Source organism: Curcuma longa, chromosome 11 (assembly GCF_044706935.1).
Source record: "Curcuma longa cultivar G26 ecotype Majalengka, Jawa Barat chromosome 11, ITB_CL_G26_1.1, whole genome shotgun sequence".
Lineage (NCBI taxonomy): Eukaryota > Viridiplantae > Streptophyta > Magnoliopsida > Zingiberales > Zingiberaceae > Curcuma > Curcuma longa.
In genome coordinates this window covers 9,446,732-9,468,580 of record NC_133871.1, presented here as the reverse complement: position 1 = coordinate 9,468,580, position 21,849 = coordinate 9,446,732, and the positions used below count along the sequence as shown (strand labels likewise).

Sequence of the window (21,849 nt, the reverse complement as noted above, 5' to 3'; positions counted from 1 at the left end):
GTGGGAGCTCAAATAATTGAGTCAAAGAAGATCAGATCCAATCGACTCAAATATAAAAAATAAAAATTAAAAAAAAATAAAGAGAGAATCTTGCCAAACAAACATTGTCTTGTGATCCTTCAACAACAATAAAAAAAACCTATAAAATATTGACACATTATTTATTTGATAACGAGCAAACAAAAAACATAATAATAATAATAATAATTCTTTGCATCGAAGGCTTTCGGTGAATTAAAATTTACCTCCACGAGCTAACACTGTTAGTTCCTCCTTGAGTATTGTATTGTTCCTCCATTTCTTTACGAAAGACCTTTTTTATTCAATACCTGTTATCAAACATCAGGAGATTCCAAACAATGTCGATTGGTCAGCTCGACTGATCAGATGGAGGCACTCTGGCCGAACTAGATTTCTAATAAGTTCAATCACCGCGACTTCCATGGCTATCGATTGATGTGCTTCGATAAAATTGGTTCAACTGAATAAACCACAACCCCAGAACTCGATCAATTCGATCGAAGAAACCTCCAAGGATCGAAAAACACTGCTGCCATCTTTTGCGTCCACAAATTGGTCGACAGCGGCTTCCGTAGTTGCTTGTTGAGTGATGCACTTTAGGACCTGTCTCCTTCAGAAACAACATAATATGCGTCAATTCCAAGCGATCGTTCTTCCACCAAATGGTGCATGATTAACTCAATGATGAGGTCCAAATTAGAATATGCAAACAGTTCCAATCTTATCTGACAAATCAATAGTTTCTAAACTCATCTCGGTGAGGAAGATCATTCAAGAAAGTTCAAAATGTATTTAATGTTCCAACTATTCTAGAGTAAACTACATGATAAACAAATCTAAGCAAGGCTATGTTACTAATCATATGGATAAAAATTGCTGTTCGAGTCGAGTGGATGTTTGCCATGCGTACAGTCCTTGGATGGCACCTTGTGAACATACAATGATCCATGGTGAAAAGATGAGCCCAATGAGAAACCAATCCTTGGCGATGAGGACACTGAGCAGTGCTAATTATCATGGTTATAAATAGACAGTGCTAATCGTATCAATCTATTTTGCTTCTCTGATGTTTATCTGTAAAAAGCAAAAGGAGAATGGCAAGCAAAAGCAGGCCACCGACAGAAATGCAGGTGGAAGCCATTACTCATGTGTAGATCGTATCGCAAACGATTATTCAAGAAAGAGCTTTATCCATGAACAATCAAAGTCGGGTTGAGCCCCACTTCATAAATGCACCAATATAGAAAAAGGAAAAGAGAACTAATGAAGAAAACATGATTGATTTTTAAACATGAAAGGTCACCTAAAAAGACAACTCAACTCCTTAACAAGTAGTGCAAAAAGCACTAAGTTCATGGAATAATGAAGAGATAAAAATCATGATCTGTGTGGATTGAGTAGTTCAGATACTTGGCACCACTGATTCAAATCTGAGCAGTGACAATGATGGAACACCACCCAAGCCTGATTAGATTCTAAAAAATTTCAATTTCTCAGTGGGCAAAGCAATTGGTTCACAATGATCTTTCAAAGATGTGGATTTGTGATTAAGTTCTAGAACATAAAACTTGAAAACGATGAATGCTTGAAATAACAGTAACCAAAGATAGAGCACAAAAAAAAAAGGTTAATGTTTATTGGCAAGAGTAAAGCAACTGCTGAAAGTTGGAAGAATTCTGCACCTCGGTAAAGTGTGGGGTTCCATAAAGCCTGTCGGCTTCCAATTCATCACCACACAACATGCCACTAATCATTGTGGAGCATAGTGGTGGGTGTAGTGATCCTGCTGAAGTTTCAACTTCCACTGTCATCACTGTAGTTTCTTCTACTCGTATAATTGAATAACCGTGGCATTGCTGGCTTCTTCGTCTCCCTTCGTCGTGCCACTATCTACCATGAACTGCACGCGGAAGGATAGGTGTTAAAGCTGTGCATTAAGGATGAAAACGAACCTCAATAATTGTTAGTATTTCAAAAATCAACTGAAAATGAAGTCATAGATTGTACCGACATGCATATTGTTGTCAAGTGTCACTTGGACTCTAGTCTAACAAGTTAAAGGTGCTTTGTTGAGATGATAACGCCCATGAAGAGCGACCATAGTTAGATTACTAGAGTTGTCTACCCCAGAGAAGAGTGTTGATTTCTGGGAGGAAAAGACAAAAATGGCTTCAACAAATTTATCTGCTGCTGAGCGTCCATACGCCACCGCGATCTGACCTTCGTCTTCAATGACGATTTGCACCACCGATGCTTGAATCAATCCTCCCATCTGAACTAGTCTCTAGTCGCTGTTTGTGGTTCCATTCTTCCCAGTACTCTCACCACACTCGGAAACAGGTGCTCTAGTCACACTTCAATCTGATGTTCAAAAAATAAACAAGCAAATTGTTCAAAAAGGGGAGGGGGGAATTGTACCGTAGCTTCGGTTGCGATCAAGGAGGAAGGACACGTCGATGATCCTCGCCGAGGGTTTGGGGTCGTCGTCCTCGCTGGAACATCGCCGTCCGAAGCCAATAAAGCGGACCAGATGAGCTGCTTAAGCAATCGAACAACTAAACCCTAATCGTTTTGCAACCGGCCAACGTAAAGGGAGACCGCAGCCGCATCCAGTCGGTTTTTGCTTTTGCCGCCGTCCCATGGCCGCTAATTGAAATGAATAAATTTTTGAATGACAATTTCAAACTCATTTCAGGTGTTTCAAGCAGGCAAATACGAAAGCAAACAGCTACACTTCTGATTCAATCACAAACAAATTGCATCACAAGACATTAGTTTTAGAGGGCACTAGGAGAGATTCTATCAACCTCACCCAGTCTAAACTAAGAATTTCTTGATGTTTAATGTTTGGAATTCCTCGTGGAATGAGGATGGCGTCTCTTAGGCAACAATCATCTATCGGTTTCAAGAGGAGTAGATTCAGGTAAATCACGCATTTCACTTCTTCATCTTGGCTGAGCCTTCAAAGTTCAGATCGTGCAGGTTCAGCAGGAGTTCATCCGACTGCAGGAAGACCCTGTTCGATGAATTTGAAATTGTGTGAGCTATTTCCCGGGCAGCCTCAATCTGTCTTAGAGCAAGGAAAGCAGGATTGTTTGCGATTGCTTGGCCGATAAGCTGAGCACTCTTGGCCTCACCCTGTTGGAAAAATGACAAACAAAATGATCCAAGCAAGTTTTTAAAGTCTCCATTTATCTTGTAGGTGAAATAGTGAATGAAAATAAACATTGTATGCTCAAATTAGCATATGAAAGTAATTTAATTACCTGTGCTCTGATAACAGCACTCTTTTTATCTTGCTCGGCCTTTTCGACAATGAATTTTGCGCGCTCTGCTTCCTGGGCAGCAACCTGCTTAGCTTCAATAGCATTAGTGAACTCCTTGCCGAAGCTCAAGGTCGTGATCGACACATCATCCAAAGCAATGTTGAAGTTTCTGGCACGCTCAGTCAAAATCTTTCGTATTTCTCGACTGACAGCCTATAGCACAAGGATATACTCATTGAGATCATGTGGGTGAGTAACAATACCTAGTGGTAAAGGACAATTATCAAACCTCTCTTTGTGTGATCAGCTGGCTAGCGTTGTATTGTGCAACCACAGCCTTCAGTGTTTCATGAATAATGGAAGGAAGGACTCTTTCGTTGAAGTTCTCCCCGAGAGTTCGGTAGATGGTGGGAAGCTGGTCCGGAAGAGGTCTAGTAAGAACCCTCAGACCAATTTTAACCTGTCCAAGTAACAGGCTTCAGACAGTTATACACAAATAGTGCCGCAAATGATCAAATCTATGTGGTACCATAAGCAATCAGTTGATAAACTACAAGTGTTCATTAACGATGACAAGTTTAAGGTGATGAAGATTTCAAAATTGTACAAAGAACAGCGCAGAAAAGCATACAAGGAATAAATAAGACGTTCTGCAGAAATACAGACAACTGATAGTAAAGTTGTTTTGAGAATTATAAATGGATGTCAAACAATGCTTGGATATAGATAATGTCATGAGAAGATGATAGTGAGACTAAGGGCCAATTCTAGGGGGTGGCTGGGAGGGGGGAACTAGCGAAAAAAAAAACAAATTATGGAATTACAGGGAAGATGTAGCAAAATATTCAAATTTTATTTCTTTAAAACATTAAAGGAACATAAATTAAAATTAGATTTGAACTCCACTGCATGTGAATAATATCTTTTCCACCTAAATTGTGTGGAAGCACATATGGGCCAAACTGGAGAAAAGTTGATTGCAACTGAGAATAACATATCTCTTATGCAAATAAATAATAAAAGAGGGAAAAAAACTAGCAACCTGGCAGATGTATCATGCCAATTGTGACAACTAATTCTAACAGCAAAAAAAAAAAAAGATTGATTTTTATTTTTTGGCTACAAGTCTCATAAAAGGAAAGACTGTGAAAAGTAAAATTGCTAGAAATGGAGTACCATTTGAAGGTCGCGACTCCCAGAAGTACTCTCCACCAGATTAGGACGAGCACGAACATCATAGATAATAGGCCTTTCAAACCATGGAATCATCAAATGTGTTCCTTCAGGGTATACCTGCATACAAGCTCGTCATGAATTCAAGCAAGCACTAGATAAAGATATAATGAATCTGCAAACTATAGAATGAAACTAACTGCGTGTTAGCCTCATGTTAACATTTAAAGAAATATTTAAAATTATTTAGTTACAAAGATACACAAGAATAGTGTCTTTTCAAGACTTTGAGCCTTTCACTGCATTTACATTCACTATGGGATCCACTCGATTTATAGAAAGTTCTCTGGTTACAGTGATGTGAACACTTCCCTTATCAAATCTAATTACTACAACCAACTTCAAGTAGATTAGCGTAGGCACTCTACACATCCATGAGGTTCACTAGTAAGCAAGGGATAAAAGCTTATAAATAGATCGAACTCAAAGAAAGTAACTCAGACATGGTGAAGCCCCCTTTCTTTTCCTGAATAATATTTTTTTAGAAAAATTGAGTTGCATATTTTTTAACAATCAATAAAATTTGCACTCATAAATGAAAAAGACAAAATGAACACGGGAAAAATAATATCACCTTTCCTCAGCCAACATCTGCATTGTTCATCAATATTTAAAAAAAAATGGAATAACTTGAGCAAATTGGTCATTTAAATTTTTTTCTTCTTCAACTTAGTTGAACCTATTGATCACCTGAGTCCATGATGTCATACACATTTTATATTAAAAATAAAAACAACAAACTATTAATGACTATACAGATATAAAAACATAAAATACATCAAAATATAACAATAAATTACTATATTTTAACATAAGACAAAGATAGTAAAAAAAAACAATTCATAGTCATTTCTTAGGTCACATTTGGTTCCAAACTATAAGAAAAACAAATAATAAAGTTAAAACGAATAAAAATAAGACATTCACAGAATATCCATGTAGAAATGATTTGAAATATCTAAAATATAAAATGAATTACATTAAAAATAGAATGTGACCATCTTAAGTTTAGCCCACATGTACGGGATCATGGTCATCAACTTGTGTGATATTTGATATTGATGACCAAATCAACAATCACCAAAAAGCAATTTTGTTCATTTTGATGAACCATCAATACATAATAATAAAATCCGCTATTTTTCTTAAGAAGAGTTTTCTTTTGGCAAAATACCTGTAAAGAATTTTACATGAAGCAATTTGACAGTCTACATGAATTTTCAAGTTCAACATATTGGCTGTTTTCCTACCAAAATAGTAGAAAATAAATCCAACCAAAGTAATGGGTGGGCAAACTAACAATTAGCTCCCATGAAGCATGAGTATTAATAAGGAAACAAAGGAAAAGGGAAAGTTGACATGCTAATATCTTGGTAAAAGAAAAGATAATATTTTTTCCATTATTCAAAATGTTTAGTAAATCAAAACAACTTTCTGTTTCATTGGTTAATATTGCATTGTCGATGCAGAAGTAGCTCAAACATTTTAAATATTTGATGAAAAAGTTGCAGGGCAGACTAAACGCCCTACCTAATATTTAAATATTTATTGGTTCTATTCTGCATTTTTTATGCAAACGTAAAACCACAGACTACAATAGCATATAGTGAAAACCCTAGTGAGATTCTCCCACACAACCTGGAAACAAGTTGAACAGCAAGCAGCAAATGAAATCAGAGAAACCAAGTCACACGATCCGAAGATGGATACTCCTCGAGGGATCTAACAATACCTTATCTTTGATTCCCTGAATGCGATTGAAGACAATCGCACGGTGACCACCCTCGACATTGTAAAGGCTATTAAGGGCAGCATAGACAACGGTGCCGCCGATGAGAGCAACCTTCACCAGTGTCCCGGCAGCCCCGGCCCCGGGAACGTTAGGAACCTTCACGTTCCTAAAGTTCATGGTTTCCTCTCCTTCCCGAATCCTACAAACACACACAAACTAAAAAAAACAGATCAAAACTTACAGATCAAGTGAGGAGATGAGGATCTAACAACATTCTGAGAATCTAAGACACACCGGCGGCGGTAGCGACGGCGGCGGCGATTTCGGCGAAGAGGAAGGGGGGAGGTTTTGGGTTTGGGGAGTTGGTCTGTGTTCTACTTATATAGTATCGACAGTTGTCTTGGGGAAAAAGCAAGAGAAAGTAAATGTGTGAGTAAAATCTTTATCGGATCCACTCGATCCGACCCGACCCGTGTTGCATACTTTTGACTTAACCATTTTTTACTTTTGAGAGAGAAAAAATTCCTTTCTTTTTCCTTTTTCTTTTACTTTCCTTCTTTAATTTACACCTCGAAGGAAACAGAGCAGAGAATGGGTCCCGACTTTTTCTTCCAACCGCCACGCAGGTAGATCAGTACTAGGTTACATTCGGACTGTGGACTCTCAGCCCTCAGGTGGTGCATATATTGGCGTCAATTTCTGCTCAAATGATCGGAGTGTTAGGGCACGCTCTCCGAGGTTTTGGTCGCTGTCGCCGAGGGTTGCCGAATCTCCTGCCGACTCGATCACTCTCAGGTGCGCCAGTTCCATCGTCGCTTGCGTAGAAGCTTCCTGGCTCACTTCGATTTTGTTCTTTGAAGTTACCTTTTTTTGTCTTGTTTGGAGTCGTTTCTGCAGGTGAAATTTCTTTAAAAGAGAGAGAGAGATGGGATCATTATGTTTCTTAAGGGGAATCTTAGTGTTTATGTATAAATTTGTTGACTTTGTCAAGTATTAAACAGTTGCAAAATCTTCAGATCCGTTATTGGACTCATGAAGTTTTCTAAAATGTCGGAAATGTGAATTAGAGGCATGCGATTCTGAAGTTACTTTGTCATTCTGGCTTCTTTATGAAGAAATCATATAGTTCTATGGCGTATAGTTTAAGTAGGGATTAGAAACTGGAAGTCAATTGTGAAATAATATCTTTTTAATGTTCTAAAAAAAGACAAATTGCTAATGGTTTCTTGAAACAAACATAAGATGATGGTTTTGCATATATTTTCGATTTCTTCAGACTGCATTTATGAAGCTTCCCTGTTTTTGGTGGTTGAATTTGGAGTTTGTGTTATTTATTTGTGTGAAAGCAATTACTACTTTTGATAATAAATTTTTATGAATACTTAACCATTATAATAATGGCATAACAAATGCTGCGTGAACTGATCTCTTTATGACTCTCATTGTAGACTACGCAGGAATGGGTGATGTGATTGAGAACAGTCATAAAGTGACCAATTTGTTATTTTGTAGTCCGCATTTCCCTGCTGCAACAAATTACACAAAGGAATATTTGAAAAGCTATCCATTTATTAAGGTTCTTCGTCTCACTAATCTTTACATCTTTATACAATTTCACAAATTTTAATTGCTAACATGTTTTGACATGCAACTGTATATTCAGAATCAACATAGGTTGGCTTTTATTTGATACTGAGATCTTAGCAAATCTAGACTTGCTTATTAAAAGGCTGAGGCTCCATGTTTGAAATACCTTTATGGGTGTTGGAATTTGCTAGTATAGTAGAAAGATGATCATCAAATTTGCTCTATGGAGATGATTGGTCTCTGAGCAGGCAAAAAAAAAAAAAGACTTGATTGCGTTTGAAACATTGGTTTTATTCAAGTACGTTGAAGTTTGAATCAATTCCATTTGGGAGTAATTTTGTCATTTCACATATCTTGTGTGACGTAAAAGTCATCAATCATTACTTTCATGCTATGAAGAGAGAAGTGTTGCAAATAAAAATAAAACCCTTGAAGAGGAATGAGTGAGAAGACAGGATAAGAGAGAGGGAAATATTTGTATTAAAACTTGCTTGAATAATATTGATCTGTGTATATATATGTAATCAAACTTGCTTAACCAATATTGATGTGTGCTGTGTGTGTACATATATAGTCAAGCTAGTTTGATTCAAATATAACCCTATGTCCCTCTCTCTTTTCCTCTCTTCTCTTTCATCCTTTTCTAAGCCTCTCTTCTTATTCATTCTCTTTTAAGAAGATCAATTTTCTCTTCTCTCTAAAACACTTTTTTTGCCACCTTTGATCCGTATCCTTGGTGTTATTAGGAACAAGTCTCACTCCTCTGGTTTCAAAGAATATGAAGATATGTTTCTGAATAGAGTACAAATCATGAATTTATATTTTGATTGCTATCTTAATTATACCAACATTCACTTATGTAATTCGATATAGTATTATGGTTGGTATTAGATCCTGGTGTTGTCAGTCTAACTTTTTACCCTTAAGATTACTATTTTTGTTTGCTAATTGTTTTACTATCTTTACTGTCTACACCTAGGTTGATGAGGTAGCTCTAGATGAGGTGCCAGATGTTATCCACAGATACCACATATGTGTGGTCAAAAACCGGCGTCTGGATGCATTGACAATTGCCAAAGCTGTTCAGATGAAACTAATAATGCAGTTTGGTGTTGGGCTTGATGGTGCTTAAATTTGTACCTGAATCTTTTTTTAATTTTATTAAAGTTTGATCAGCACAATGTTTTCATGGGTTGTAAACTTAGGATATTAGATAATAATCTTGTTTCATGTCACCACCATTTCAGGTGTGGATATTGATGCAGCTACGAAACACAAAATTAAAGTTGCAAGAATTCCTGGAAGTATGACTGGAAATGCTGCATCATGTGCAGAAATGGCTATATATTTCATGTTGGGCCTTTTGAGGAAGCAAGTAGGTTTTCACTCTAGTAATTGACTATCGCTCATGCCAATTGGCTCATAAGATATCTTTTTCCATATTTTGCATTATAAGATTGGCATACACACATATATACACTATAGTGGATGCATGAATTGAATGTGTTAATTAAATATAGGTTTATTCTATATATTCTATATATGATGGTTATTTTTTATCAAGATAAATATGATTTTAATAATTGCACCCCTGCACTCCATATGCAATATGTAATCAGTCGTGCACATTTTGAAGTTTTGCTTGTTCATCATGGATTTCTTGAATTAAGTATTATTGGATTTTTCTTCCTAATCTGAATTATCTTTTTTCTCTGATTTCAGTAAATACTTGGCGTTTAAAGATTCTTCTGTTTTATTGCAGAAGGAGATGGAAGTTGCTGTTAAACAAAAAAACTTAGGAGTGCCTGTGGGAGAAAATCTCTTTGGGAAGACAGTATGTTTTCCTATTGTCTCATTTCAAGTTCCCAGTATTACTATGTTTCATATCCATAATGAAGAAGTAATTGTAAAAAATGAGGCTAATGAAGAACCATTGATTTAATGCTCAGATGGTTTTGACGAAGCATGCTTTGTCTTATGAGTGTTTTTTGCAAAAAGTACTGCAACTTGGGTGATTGCTTTTTCTTTAAATCAGGGTTGAAAACTGAAACTAGCACTCACCAGACTACCAGATTGAAGATGTGATTTCTCCTTTGATTTTACAGTGCCATGTACCACACCTCTAAACTATAGCAGCATTTTCAAATTTACATCATTATTGGTTTTGTTTAGTTGAAATAGAAACCAGAGTGATAGATTATCTATTGTTTATGCCATTATATATACATACGTACATACATATAGCGCCAGTTGCACTGAAGTATGGAATAATTTCCTGTCATTTTCATGTAACAAGAAATGAAGATCCATGCTGAGGTATATTTGAGATGAAACTTACCATCATTGTCATACGGTATATATGCATGCAAAATGTGTATCCTAATGAGATAAACACGCAAAATATCAGGAGTTGCCTATTCTTTCAAATTTCAATGCAATTTAACGGAATTGATTTTGATAACAAGATGGCTCCAGTCATTTCTAAAGTGATCAACACATCTTGTCCCTCACAAAATAGTTTGACAGCCATTGTTGTCGTGGTAATAACCTAAAAATATTGTACTTTGAGCTCTGCAGGGCATCACATTGAAGCTAACTATTATTTGTGATGATATTTTTATTGTAGCGAGGTACATGCTGTGTTCTTGATAATAGACCTTTTCTGTAGGTCTTTATTCTTGGGTTTGGAGCTATTGGAGTCGATCTAGCAAAGAGGTTACAGCCCTTTGGAGTGAAAATTCTTGCAACTAAAAGGAATTGGGCTTCAGTATCTATGCCTTCAAATGGTAAGAAGAGGATGTTTATCTGAGTTCTACAATGGTAAGTGTTGAATTCGCCTTGAGACATTTTGGTGTGTGCTCTTGATCTAGATGAAGTTGATCACTTGGTTGATAAGAAAGGTGGCCAGGAAAATCTTTATGAATTTGCTGGAGAGGCTGATATAGTTGTTACCTGCTTGACTTTAAGTGCAGAAACAGTCAGTCATCTGCCCTTTTCCTTTGTCTTCGCTTGCTAGCATGTTCCTTTCTTGTTTCTTTTGCCTTACAAAAGATTGTTCAACTTTCAGGCTGCCATTATTGATGGAAGATTCCTTTCTTCCATGAAAAAGGTTTGCAAAAACAAAAACAATACATCTAGCAATAAATTATTTGCACAGTGATTTTACAATTCCATTATGAAATTAAGATGCTCTTTAATTAAATATATGTAATTGTGGGATATTGCAGTCAATTATAACTAACTTTTTGTTCCATTCCAAAGGGATCCCTTCTGGTAAATATTGCTCGAGGAGGTTTACTGGACTATGGTTCAGTTTACCAGCACCTTCATTCTGGTCATCTCGGTGGCTTAGCTATGGATGTTACTTGGACAGAGCCATTTGATCCTGAAGATCCAATTCTAAAGTTTCCAAATGTTCTAATCTCACCCCATGTTGCTGGTGTTACTGAGCATTCTTACAGAGCAATGGCTAAGGTATCGTTACCTTCATTCCAAATAGTAAATAACAATCACATTTCATATAGTCAGATATGATTTGCTGGTTCGTTATATCTTGTTGAATGATTATGTAGTATACTCAACTAAATATATCTAAGATTCTCTTTTAGCAGATAAGGTGAGTTAGAATAAGTGGAAAAGCATTCGGAGATTTGCATCTTGTGTAGTATTTTGCTGAATGGACTCAAACTATACAGAAAATTATTTATTTTTAAAATATATCTTCTTCATCTCTAGTTCTGCATAAAGCTCAAGCTTGGCAATTATGTCACTAATTGAGCCTGTAAAGCTCGAGCTCAATAAGCATTTTAATAAACAAGATTGAACACCATCAAACTTGTCTCCGCTTGTTTACAGCCTAATGCTACATTTAAACTAGGAGATCCTCCTACAAAAAAATTTGGAGAACTCCCTTTAGAATTGTCAATGCATGTTGATGGTATGACTCTTACATAGATTACTTTCAAATGCAGATAACATGATTAGTTTCAAGGGTATATTCAGTATGATCGAGCAAAACCTATATATACACTTTACTTCAGGCCGTGACTATTTTATATGCATTGAACGACAATGTAATTCTACTTAAGATGTCACAGTGTATTACTTATTTCGCCGAATTCTGTTATTGCCCATGAGTTTATTCAGATTATGTTCATGCCTGCAATGAAAGTTTGTTGTTCTAATTCATCATGGCAGGTTGTGGGTGATGTTGCTCTTCAGCTTCATGCCGGAAAGCCACTGGAAGGAATAGAAATAGTGAACTAGTCATCATCCTGGAGTTCAAGCGTGTGGTGGCTCAACTATGAACTAATACTGCATCCTCAAAGCCGGTATTAAAATCATCTATTTTATAATGCATGCAATGCCTGTAATTTGAACCAGTTGACATTTCTCGTAACGGTCTGATTCGAATAAATCAGCTCGAATATTTGGGTCGTCTAAACAGCCCCTAATGCTTTTATACATTTGTCAAAGTTCATAATGTGCACCGGGAGTGATATGATCCTCTTCTTAGGGTGAGTATTTGGAACAAATTGATTGAATCAATCTTATTTAAAATTTCAATTTAGTTATTTTAAAATTTCAGATTTTTATAAAAAAAATTAATTATTTCTGTTATTTTGATTCAGTTTCGATTTTAAATTTTATCATTTGATTAAATTGAAAAAAAATCAAATTTTTAAATAAATTGGATTTAAATGTAAAATTATTAAAAAGTAAAAATCAACTCGCTCACTCACATCATGCGTCTCAACTTCTTTGCATTTTTTTTTGTTGTCCTAATCTTCTCCCATTGGTTGTTGCTCTTCTTGTCAGTGCCTTTCCGTCGCTCTTGCTATCAACGACTATCTCGATCCCCTCTTCTTGCTCTCGCAGGAGGGCGCTTGTGATTTCGAGGTTTCGTCGGTCCATCTCAGTACTCTCTTCTACTGTCGCTCTCGCCGCAAGTGCCTTCTTGTCATTCTCGCCGCAGGCGCTTGCCTTGTTCCCCTCTCTTTGCTCTTGCGCGAGGGTGCTTGTGACTTCGAGGTTCCATCAGTCCACCTTAGACCTCTTTTCTCTTGTCGCTTTTGTTGTCGGCTCGAGTGTGTTCATCTTTTGTCGTCTCTTGCTATTCCTCCCAAGTGTCCTCATCTTCTAATGACACAAAAAAAAAAAATAATAATAAATCCCAATCAGGCTTATGTACTATTCCTCCCGAGTGCCCTCATCTTCCCAGCATTCCTCATGTTGGGGACACAATAGCTAGCAACCGTCGATAAATTTAAGTATTTAACTGTTTAAATATCCGTTTTGATTTTATTTATCTTTCAATTTTTGACTTTAATCAATTATATTTTAAACAATGTTATAACATCTTGCAATCTTTTGGATAGTGTACATACATTTGTGAATTGTGATTAATATTTGTCTGATATTAATGTAAAGAGATTTATCAAATATTATTGATAATAGTTATTTCGTACCATAATAATCTGAAATTGATCCTTAGTAGGAATAAAAATTATCGTAGATTCTAAAAAAAAGGTAACCAAGAGAAAAGTAATGAAACTAAAAAGTGAAGTATAAGATAATTTCATAAAATTTACTAATGCATCGGAGATAAAAATTAAATGTAAATATTATGATAAAAAAAATTTTATGATGCAACAATAAACTTGAGATCTCATATTATCTCATATAAAAAACATCCTCATGTTGTCCAGATAATTCAAGCACAGTTAAATTTACAATTAAATTCAAGAGAAGATGAAGTATGTTTGATTTGGAAAATTTGATTAAAATGTATTTAGAAAAATATTAATTAGAATGATCATAATGGATGAATTTTCTTAAATTTATAAAAAGAGAGGATTTAAAATATTTATGATCGTGTGTTTAAAATTTTGAATTCTATTGAGATGGACGGTTGCGTGTGATTTTTTTTTTTTTTAAAATCAATGAGCCAAAAAAAATCGCCATTTGGTGAAGAAAAGTATATATCCTTTCATTTCTTTCTTCCTTTTTATGGAAGTGTATTGATGAATATATCCAATATTTCATACGCGGATGGCCTTGCTAGCGATCGAGTTGGACCGACGGCGGCTCCGATCGACAAGGAGGTCCGCCGAATTCACCGGTGGTGGTTGTCGCTTCCCTCCTCTTCCTTCCGCCTTCAATTTCGTATCCTTTTCCCCCTCTCTTTCTCGGCCACTTCTTCTTTGCCAAGACGACGGACGATGCCATCGAGCAAAGAGAAGGGAACCATCTCGATGATCAATCGACAGCTGCGACCTCTTAGAGAAGGTGAGCCTTCCTCCTCCCTTCCCCTTTGATACAATTATTTTCGTTTCACTCGCTTTTCTGCCATTCGATTTGTCTCGCCTCCTGCAAAAATGCTGCCGAACCCTAAATCTCATCCACCGGGATGAAAATGAAGATGTTTTCTACTTCTAGCTTTTACGGCGTCTCTCTCTGGTCAAAGGCGATAAGGTTGATTGTCGAATCATGTTAGGGTTTCAATAATCTTCTGTTCGCTCGCCTGCGAAAGTATGTTTGTTTTTTCAGGAACCTTTAAAAGAACATTTTTATTTTTTTTTACTGCTTGATTTCATGGCCTCTCTCTCTCTCTCTGAAGAAATGCGATTGAAAGTTAAACTTTTTTGGTTGAGTTTCTATTGGCTGACCGTTGAATCAGATTTGAGGATTCTGGAGTTCATATTCTGCTCCTGCGAATTGATCGCTTGATCGCGATTCGATTCGATTCACAAAAATTGCTTGTCACCTGTTTGTTGAATTGTTGCTCGTAGAATGATTCCAGTGATTGTTTAATTTCAGCGATCGATCTGAAGAAGCAACTTTGATGGCAGCAGCATCCGCAGGAGGAGAAGACGACTGCCCCTCGTCTTCCTCCTCCGCGTCGCTGTCGTCCTCCAAGAACGCCCGGCTCAAGTTCCTCTGCAGCTTCGGCGGGAAGATCCTCCCCCGCCCCTCCGATGGCCGCCTCAAGTACGTCGGCGGCGACACCCGCGTTCTCGTCGTCACCCGCGCCGTCTCCTTCTCAGGTCTGGCCTGCATTCTTCACCCTCGAGCTTCTTGCTTTGTTCTCGCCGTGAGTGACGACGCTGTGTGGATGCAGAGCTCAAGGAGAGGATTCAGGCGATGTTCCGGCGGTGCAAGGTGATCAAGTACCAACTGGTGTCGGAGGACCTGGACATCCTCGTCACCGTCGCCGGCGACGAGGACCTTGCGCACATGCTCGACGAGTACGACCGCGTCGACGCGCTCCACCCTCGCTCTCCCTCCGCCGTCTCCTCTCCCCGCTTCCGCCTCTTCCTCTTCCCCTCCCCTTCCTCTGCCTCCGACACGGCTCCCGCCGCGACCCTCGGCCAGCGCTACGTTGACGCCATCAACGCGGTCATGCCCGGCAGTCCTCCGGTCTTCAGCATCTCCAACGTCTCCTCCGGCGCGAACTCCCCCACCTCCACAACCGACTGCTCCGGCGCCTTCTTCGCCTCGCGCCCCGTCGCACTCGGAGGCGGAGGGATGCACCGCGTCCAGAGCTCGCCCGACCTCGACGGCGGAAGGTCACTGAACCCGACGGGGCAGCATCACCAAAACCTGCGCCACCATCACCATCTCCACCACCCTGCGCAGCACCATCACTCATCCCACCGGCAACCCACCCCTGCTTTGCAGCCGCACGTCGCCGGCGGAAGTGGAGGCTGGAGGCCGAGCCCAGCCCCGCGACACGAAGCGTCCGGGTGCTTCTTGCCGCGTGGCGGCCTCCACCTCAGGAGCGCCGGCGAGGAGTCACACTCCGGCCGCGCGTCGAGGAGCACCTCGCCATTCCGCAACGTAGCGCGGGAGCCAGTCATCTGGGAATAGCCAACAGAGCCTTCAAGATTCGTGCAAGCGATCGCACCACTTATTAAACTCTTGCGAACCGACGGCGGCGATTAATTCGTAACGCTCATCGGACGGTGCATATTCTTTTTTTCTTTTCTGTTTTTCCATGATAAATAGAGTTAAAGCTTGGTTTTTCCTCAAGCTACTTTCTCGATTTTTTGTAATTATCTGAATTTTTTAAAAATTGAAATTCACATTTTATCTCCAACATATATTTATTTAATAATAATAATAATATATTATTATTATTGCACTAAAAACACACAAAATTTAGAGGTACACAGTGGCTCTCCTCTCTCGTTCACAATTCCTTCACCAACTCAACAAACACTGTGTTACTCTTCTTCTTCTTCTTCTTCTTCTTGCTGCAAGAAATCAACATGGCAACAAGCACTTCTTCCTCCTTCCTCCTCAAAACCTTCCCTCAGAACTTCCTCCAGAGATCGCACTTCCACTGCTACAATCACACGAACAGCAATCTCTTCCCAGCACCCACCAGCAAGTGCAGGTTTGGATTGAACATGAGCAAAATCCAGTCGAGCCGTCTCGTCGTCGCCGCCTCCTCCTCCGCCGCGGCAGCCGGAGTTGTGGTGGTTGGCCAAGGCCAGGACGGGAAGTACTTGGCGAGGGAGAGCCGGTGGGGAGTGAGGAGGATGGTGAAGGTGCGAGAAGAGATGAGGAAGGTGGCTCACGTCCAAGCGGAAGCTTTCCACACTCCGGTCGCCTTGTTCGACGACCTCTTCTTCGAATTCTTCAAAGTAAGAACTCCACTTTACTTCTTGATCTTTAATTTCTGTAGGTTAATTAACTTTTCGTCTTTCTTATGGCTCTAACTTCATGTGTGAATGTTGTTCTATTGTTTTCTGAATTGATCTGCACAAGACAGGCTGAGGTGATCTCTGCTCTTTCTTATCGATTGCTGAATTCGCCGCCTGATAGGTCAGTTTTTAGCTCCAGTAATCTTTAAACAATGGCTTTTATGTTCATGAACTCGTGCATTTTATTAGATCGTGTCTAAATTCAAAATCTCTAGAATGAAAAATAACTTTTATCATAGCCCACATGATAGAAGTCTATCATAGCCCACATGATGTAATCTTCACCTTCCTTAGTAGAATCTTCACCTTCCTTCATAGAACAACATAAACATACAAAGAAAGAACGTAAGTTCACTATAATTCTATATCGATAAGAGAGTCTAAGGTTGTATAACATTTGAGCAAAATCCAACAAGAATACCATAAATAGATGTCCATATCTTGTAAAAGAGACCATTCAATCATCTTTCGGCTACTTTCCTCAACACAACACTAACAGGAAGAAATCTTAGGCACTCACCGAACACCAAAAAGCTTGAGTCGAGTAGAAAATTGTCTCTAGATGTCTTTCTTTTGGTCTACTGTAGCCTCTTCATATACCCCCCAGGCATCTCTTAGGTCTGTGATCATAGGTAATTCGCAATTTGCAGCCCTAGTCATCACCATATAAAATCATATCGAAAACTATACAAGGAAAACTTTGAAATAGAGTTTGTTTGACACTTGAGCCACAACCTGACTTGTTGAGCCTCATATGTCTTTCATGAGTGTAACAGTCTTTACCTGCCTTACTGCTTCCTTATCAGGTATGCTTGTTTGGTTGCCGAAGCTGCTGCTGATGAACATAGTTCAAGTTGGGAGCCACAGAAGGAGATTGTTGGGGTTGTTGATGTCACCGTCCAGCGAGATGATGATGTTCTTAGTCATATTCAAGGTGAAGGGGAGTATCTCTACGTTTCAGGAATCGCAGTTCTAACAAAGTTTAGGTAAGCGTAAACCTTATTCATCAATAAAGTTTTTCACAGTTGAATTCATATGAATGGAAATGAAGCCACCAGTAGATCAATAGTTCTCTGGACTCTATCAAACTCTGGTTGGAACCGTACCACATTGTTACTCTATAATTTGCTTTAACTTGTCAATACTTTTGATACTTGATGCAACTTGGGAAAACATGAATGAATTGGGAACTTTGCAATTTGTCATATTTGTGTTCATTGCTGTGATTCATGAGCAATCCACTGAAGAAACAATTCAACAGGAGGCAAAAGGTAGCAACTGCACTGCTCAAGGCTTGTGACATGCTATCAGTTTTGTGGGGCTTCAGCTACTTGGCACTGAGAGCTCATGAAGACGACTTCGGAGCGCGAAAGTTGTACGCAAACACAGGCTACGAAGTGGTATCCAGAGACCCTGTCTGGATTACTTTGATCGGGAGAAGGCGACGTGTTCTGATGGTTAAGCGGTCTCCTTTTTCTGAAACTTCACATGAACAAGTTGAAAATTTGTAGCATCCTTTGCACTTTTCTTTTGATTACTGATTGGATTATCAGAAAAGAAGGTGACCATTTTGTTACTGTATTATGAATGTAAACGACAAATTCATACTGAAAGATAGAAAATTATGGTGAATTGTTCCTTGCTCTTGCAAGATAGACCTCAAAGTAATCTTGCCATTTTTTCCCTCAAATATAAAAAAAAAACTCACCTTAAGAAAACTGGATAGTTAACTCGTAGCAGTTCTTTGTCAAGCTAATTGACATTAATAAACGAACTCGCACAAAGAAAGAAAGCTAGAAACACATTTAATCAGTTATCAATCTCAGTGAATGTTTTTTTTTCAAGATCAGGATCATTGAATGGCAAATATATAAAGGGCAAACAGTAAATTTTATGCTAAATGCAGAAGAAAGATAACTTTCTGAATCTATGAAACATCACATTTTAAGAAGACTTTAGGCTCAATCACCAAAAGAAAATTTAATACAACCAAGTTCATATCTGAGAAACTATTGTTGGAGTTAACATGAAAAATATAGATTTTTTGTGTTCCAAGTTTCTATAAGATTGATTTAATGTCTATGATTGGCATGAAAAGTATTAGTATTATTTGTTACTGTGGATTAAAGGCAATGAAAAATCTAATGATATAGTTTTTGTTCAGTGTAAGAAAAGTCTATGTTATCTTAATGGACACTTGAAGGTAAGAAGCACAATAACAGCTTTCAATTATGCTTCTTTCTCCCTAAATTTCACTCTCCCTATGCCTTTTAGGTAGAAATTTTGGAGGACAGATGAATGTCTTGAGAAATTTTCAGATTTGCAATATGTAGCAAATCTGAACAAAATTTCGCAAGGGGTTTAAGGCCTTTAGGGTTTAGACAGAGCCTTTCATAAAAGCTCTGGCAGCTTAAATAACCCACTACAATTAATTATACACCTTGGGTGAATGCCTCAGCCAAACTAAACACTACTCACATTATCAATGAAGGCATTAGTCCCTATCCTAATGGAATCAGACCTAACTCCTCTTTAAGACTCTTTCACCTTTAAAGTTGATGTGTGGCCATTGAATCACTAAAGAAGCAAAACTGATAAGAAAGAGCTTCATAATTCCACCACTAAGTTGGGTTAAAGTTAGACAAATAATTAGTAGAGGTCATTCATACAACATATGCCCTTCTTCTTTTTCTTTTTTGTTTTTGCTTTATACCGGTATGTCCTGATCTTCAATGATCTTTGAGGAGCTGACCAATCCAGTGTAGTCTTCTTCCTCAACACAAGGCAGATTGCTGGGAGGAGAGTCTGATGGAGAAGAAGAAGGATCATCATCTGAATACCATCTTGACCAATATAGATAATTGATAAAATTAAGCAGGCTCAGTGCTGCAAGAAGCCAGTAGAAGAGGTCCAATCTGTCCTTGTTCAAGTTGTTGTCACTGAGCCAGCCTCTGGTCGAAGGCCCTGAAGATGTTACCTTGTTCACCAATGAGACAAGGAGCGAGCTCAGGTAGAAGCCAAAGGAGTAGGAGCAGTAGGTCATGGCTGTTAAGAAGGCCTGCATCCTTGCCATGGACTGCTTGTAGAAGAACTCAATGAGTCCCACTGCGGTGAACATCTCGGATATGCCGAAGATCAGGAACTGCGGTGCGATCCAAAAGATGGACAATTGCTTGCCTGACTTCACGGCGAGATCCCTCCTCTTCTTCTCCACCAGCGCGGCGGACACCATTGAGAATGTCACCGTGAAGAGGCCTAAACCAATGCGGTGCAGCGAGGAGATGCCTGAGTCCTTTTTGGTGAACTTTCGGGCCAGCGGGACGAAGCCGATCTCATAGAGGGGGACTAGGACTATGAGCATGAGGTAAGGGATGGCTTGGAGGGAAGCGGGTGGGATTTCAAATGCTTCAGTCACTTGTGCATTCATCTCACTTCCTTGTTGGACCGAGAAGGTCTGGAGTTGAGCTAATATGGTGTTAAAGATGATTGTGCAAGCGAATATCGGTATCACTGAGAGGATTATCTTCACTTGCTCGACTTGTGCAACGGTGCATTGCGTCCATGAACTTTCTTTGGCGTTCGAATCACCAGGAACTTGTATGCATGCTTTATTCAGGAATCTGAAAATGTTCAGATTCAGTATCAGATTCAAGATCATAACATTAACTGAACACATGCACACGCACAGTTTTAACCGAAACAAAAAAGAGCAACACATCTTGTGCAATCACTTCACAAGATTAGCATGCCATGAATGCTAAGAAACAGTTTCTGAAGAGCAACTAAATATTGACAATTAAGTTTACAATCAGGAGAAAGCAAAGTACCTGAACTTTTCTGCATGAATTCTTCCAACATGAGAGGAGGGATCAAGACACTCGATGGTATTGTTATCAGAAAGATCATTTCTGACACGATCGAACATTTTAGCATTCGGGGACACTTGTTTTCTCATCATAATGGCTGCCACAAGAACCTGCCAGACCCGAAATTATATCAACTGAATTGGTTTAGTGCAATAGCCAGATGGAGCAGATTAAAGTCCTCTATTATCTTACATTTGCAATTGGGGTGAAAATGCTCCCCTGTGGGGGCTTGTTTCTGTAGTAGAACATCCCACAGATCAAGCTAATGAGTCCGGCTGCCATTGTCGCTGCTGATAAACTGAACCCAACATCCATTCCCGACCTTGTCTGGACCCAAACGAGAACCGTTAGCGCAATCAATTCACCGACACAGAAGCTGAAGTAAGCTGTGTTGAAGTAAGTGGAAAGCTTCTTCGAGTGATTGGGATCATCCTTGGGGAATTGGTCAGCTCCTTGCGAGATGATATTTGGCTTGAGGCAGCCACTCCCCAGGGCCACCAAGTAGAGTGCAATGTAGAATATCATGGCTTTGAATCCTTTGGCTTGCACACAGAGGTCCCCTTCTGATATCATATTGCAGTGGGGAGGCCTCAGTTGGGGAAAATGTGCTTGAACTGTGAGTAGCATGAAGCCCTGACAGCGAAAAGCGATACAAAACAAACAACATCAGACAAATTTGTCAAAGAAAAAATAACAAACAGAAGCTAAGTGTTCTTGAGTGTGATCTAATTCAGTGCCAAATAACGTGATTCACTTGAGCTTATGTTATCAAAGTGTGTGTTTTGTTGAAGTGGAGGAGACTTAACTGAAAGCTCAATGATTCCGAAAGCGAACATGGTTCGGTAGCTCCCGAGATAAGAATCCGACAAGAAACCACCAAGAAGGGAGAGGAGGAACACTGTGCCGATGAAATTGGTCACCACGTTTGCTGATTTTGACAGAGGGAAGTGCATCTCATTGAATACATAGGTTATCAGGTTGTTGCCCACAGCAGCAATGGCCATCATTTCTAGCGCTTGAAGTCCTGTGAAAATGAAGAACAAATGTGAGTTCCACTTGCTTCAAAACTTCAAATTATAAGTAAATTCAGAAACTTTACACAACTAAATGCACACAAAGTTCATGTCTTTCTTTGAAAGCAAGTGAAAGAAGAAACACCTAACAAGAACACTGCAGCTCTCATCCCTCCATGCTTGCTGGCCTTGCAGGGTCTACCCTTCCAGTCGAGAAAGACCTCAGCACACATCAATTCTTCGCTACTGCCATGCCTTGTTTGGGCATCCATATCACTCAATCTTTCTGTTGATGAGAGGATCCCCAGCACAACCTTGGTAAAGTCTTACCAACTTGATCCAGCTATTTATATTGTTTACCAGAGAGAGATGAGAAGAGTTGATGGCTTCAACAGTCACTGGATAGTGCACCACCCTGTTGTA

The 21,849-nt window shown here is 39.0% G+C and overlaps 5 protein-coding genes across 9 annotated transcripts; 3 read left to right on the top strand and 2 right to left on the bottom strand.

Annotated features, from left to right (window-relative positions):
• Positions 1-2,738: 2,738 nt before the first annotated feature.
• LOC141839456 (prohibitin-1, mitochondrial-like) lies at positions 2,739-6,599 on the bottom strand. 2 transcript variants are annotated; one of them, XM_074727202.1, is made up of 6 exons: positions 6,547-6,599; positions 6,253-6,451; positions 4,464-4,580; positions 3,577-3,747; positions 3,288-3,500; positions 2,739-3,159 (listed from the first exon to the last, which is right to left on the bottom strand). In XM_074727202.1, the coding sequence occupies exons 2-6, from the start codon at positions 6,427-6,429 to the stop codon at positions 2,959-2,961; spliced, it is 879 nt and encodes a 292-aa protein (XP_074583303.1). In that variant the 5' UTR covers positions 6,430-6,451; positions 6,547-6,599; the 3' UTR covers positions 2,739-2,958. The 2 variants fall into 2 exon arrangements, with proteins under 2 accessions (XP_074583303.1, XP_074583302.1); XM_074727201.1 differs by having other exon boundaries at positions 6,253-6,468; positions 6,547-6,591.
• Positions 6,600-6,918: 319 nt separating this feature from the next.
• Positions 6,919-12,306, top strand: LOC141839536 (uncharacterized). Of its 4 annotated transcripts, none has more exons than XM_074727303.1 (10): positions 6,919-7,047; positions 7,701-7,828; positions 8,819-8,963; positions 9,087-9,214; positions 9,602-9,673; positions 10,508-10,625; positions 10,710-10,816; positions 10,907-10,948; positions 11,101-11,313; positions 12,037-12,306. In XM_074727303.1, exons 1-10 carry the CDS (start codon positions 6,960-6,962, stop codon positions 12,103-12,105), a joined length of 1,110 nt encoding a protein of 369 aa, XP_074583404.1. In that variant the 5' UTR covers positions 6,919-6,959; the 3' UTR covers positions 12,106-12,306. The 4 variants fall into 4 exon arrangements, with proteins under 4 accessions (XP_074583404.1, XP_074583405.1, XP_074583406.1 ...); XM_074727304.1 differs by lacking the exon at positions 12,037-12,306 and adding an exon at positions 11,811-11,909; XM_074727305.1 differs by having other exon boundaries at positions 6,981-7,047; positions 7,765-7,828.
• Positions 12,307-13,903: 1,597 nt separating this feature from the next.
• Positions 13,904-15,847, top strand: LOC141842024 (uncharacterized). The gene is made up of 3 exons (XM_074730237.1): positions 13,904-14,127; positions 14,659-14,885; positions 14,960-15,847. Exons 2-3 carry the CDS (start codon positions 14,684-14,686, stop codon positions 15,706-15,708), a joined length of 951 nt encoding a protein of 316 aa, XP_074586338.1. The 5' UTR covers positions 13,904-14,127; positions 14,659-14,683; the 3' UTR covers positions 15,709-15,847.
• A 227-nt stretch (positions 15,848-16,074) lies between these two features.
• LOC141841643 (GCN5-related N-acetyltransferase 10, chloroplastic) lies at positions 16,075-18,162 on the top strand. The gene is made up of 4 exons (XM_074729824.1): positions 16,075-16,487; positions 16,616-16,668; positions 17,354-17,533; positions 17,809-18,162. The coding sequence occupies exons 1-4, from the start codon at positions 16,110-16,112 to the stop codon at positions 18,056-18,058; spliced, it is 861 nt and encodes a 286-aa protein (XP_074585925.1). The 5' UTR covers positions 16,075-16,109; the 3' UTR covers positions 18,059-18,162.
• Positions 18,163-19,139: 977 nt separating this feature from the next.
• LOC141839439 (protein NRT1/ PTR FAMILY 4.4-like) lies at positions 19,140-21,729 on the bottom strand. Its single transcript, XM_074727183.1, has 5 exons — positions 21,572-21,729; positions 21,220-21,437; positions 20,606-21,046; positions 20,375-20,523; positions 19,140-20,167 (listed from the first exon to the last, which is right to left on the bottom strand). Exons 1-5 carry the CDS (start codon positions 21,696-21,698, stop codon positions 19,255-19,257), a joined length of 1,848 nt encoding a protein of 615 aa, XP_074583284.1. The 5' UTR covers positions 21,699-21,729; the 3' UTR covers positions 19,140-19,254.
• Positions 21,730-21,849: the final 120 nt, after the last annotated feature.

Bases quoted from the DNA above. Each gene is read 5' to 3' on its own strand.
- LOC141839456 (XM_074727202.1), bottom strand. From the start codon at position 6,429: ATGAACTTTAGGAACGTGAAGGTTCCTAACGTTCCCGGGGCCGGGGCT. The intron at 4,581-6,252 runs GTATTGTTAGAT...GCTTGTATGCAG, and splicing joins TTCAGGGAATCAAAGATAAG to GTATACCCTGAAGGAACACA. The intron at 3,501-3,576 runs GTTTGATAATTG...CTTGTGCTATAG, and splicing joins AGCTGATCACACAAAGAGAG to GCTGTCAGTCGAGAAATACG.
- LOC141839536 (XM_074727303.1), top strand. From the start codon at position 6,960: ATGATCGGAGTGTTAGGGCACGCTCTCCGAGGTTTTGGTCGCTGTCGC. The intron at 7,048-7,700 runs GTGCGCCAGTTC...CTCTCATTGTAG, and splicing joins GCCGACTCGATCACTCTCAG to ACTACGCAGGAATGGGTGAT. The intron at 11,314-12,036 runs GTATCGTTACCT...TCATCATGGCAG, and splicing joins CTTACAGAGCAATGGCTAAG to GTTGTGGGTGATGTTGCTCT.
- LOC141842024 (XM_074730237.1), top strand. From the start codon at position 14,684: ATGGCAGCAGCATCCGCAGGAGGAGAAGACGACTGCCCCTCGTCTTCC. The intron at 14,886-14,959 runs GTCTGGCCTGCA...GTGTGGATGCAG, and splicing joins CCGCGCCGTCTCCTTCTCAG to AGCTCAAGGAGAGGATTCAG.
- LOC141841643 (XM_074729824.1), top strand. From the start codon at position 16,110: ATGGCAACAAGCACTTCTTCCTCCTTCCTCCTCAAAACCTTCCCTCAG. The intron at 16,669-17,353 runs GTCAGTTTTTAG...CTTCCTTATCAG, and splicing joins CTGAATTCGCCGCCTGATAG to GTATGCTTGTTTGGTTGCCG. The intron at 17,534-17,808 runs GTAAGCGTAAAC...ACAATTCAACAG, and splicing joins GCAGTTCTAACAAAGTTTAG to GAGGCAAAAGGTAGCAACTG.
- LOC141839439 (XM_074727183.1), bottom strand. From the start codon at position 21,698: ATGGATGCCCAAACAAGGCATGGCAGTAGCGAAGAATTGATGTGTGCT. The intron at 21,438-21,571 runs GTGTTTCTTCTT...TCATTTTCACAG, and splicing joins AGCTGCAGTGTTCTTGTTAG to GACTTCAAGCGCTAGAAATG. The intron at 20,524-20,605 runs GTAAGATAATAG...CGGGTCTGGCAG, and splicing joins TTTTCACCCCAATTGCAAAT to GTTCTTGTGGCAGCCATTAT.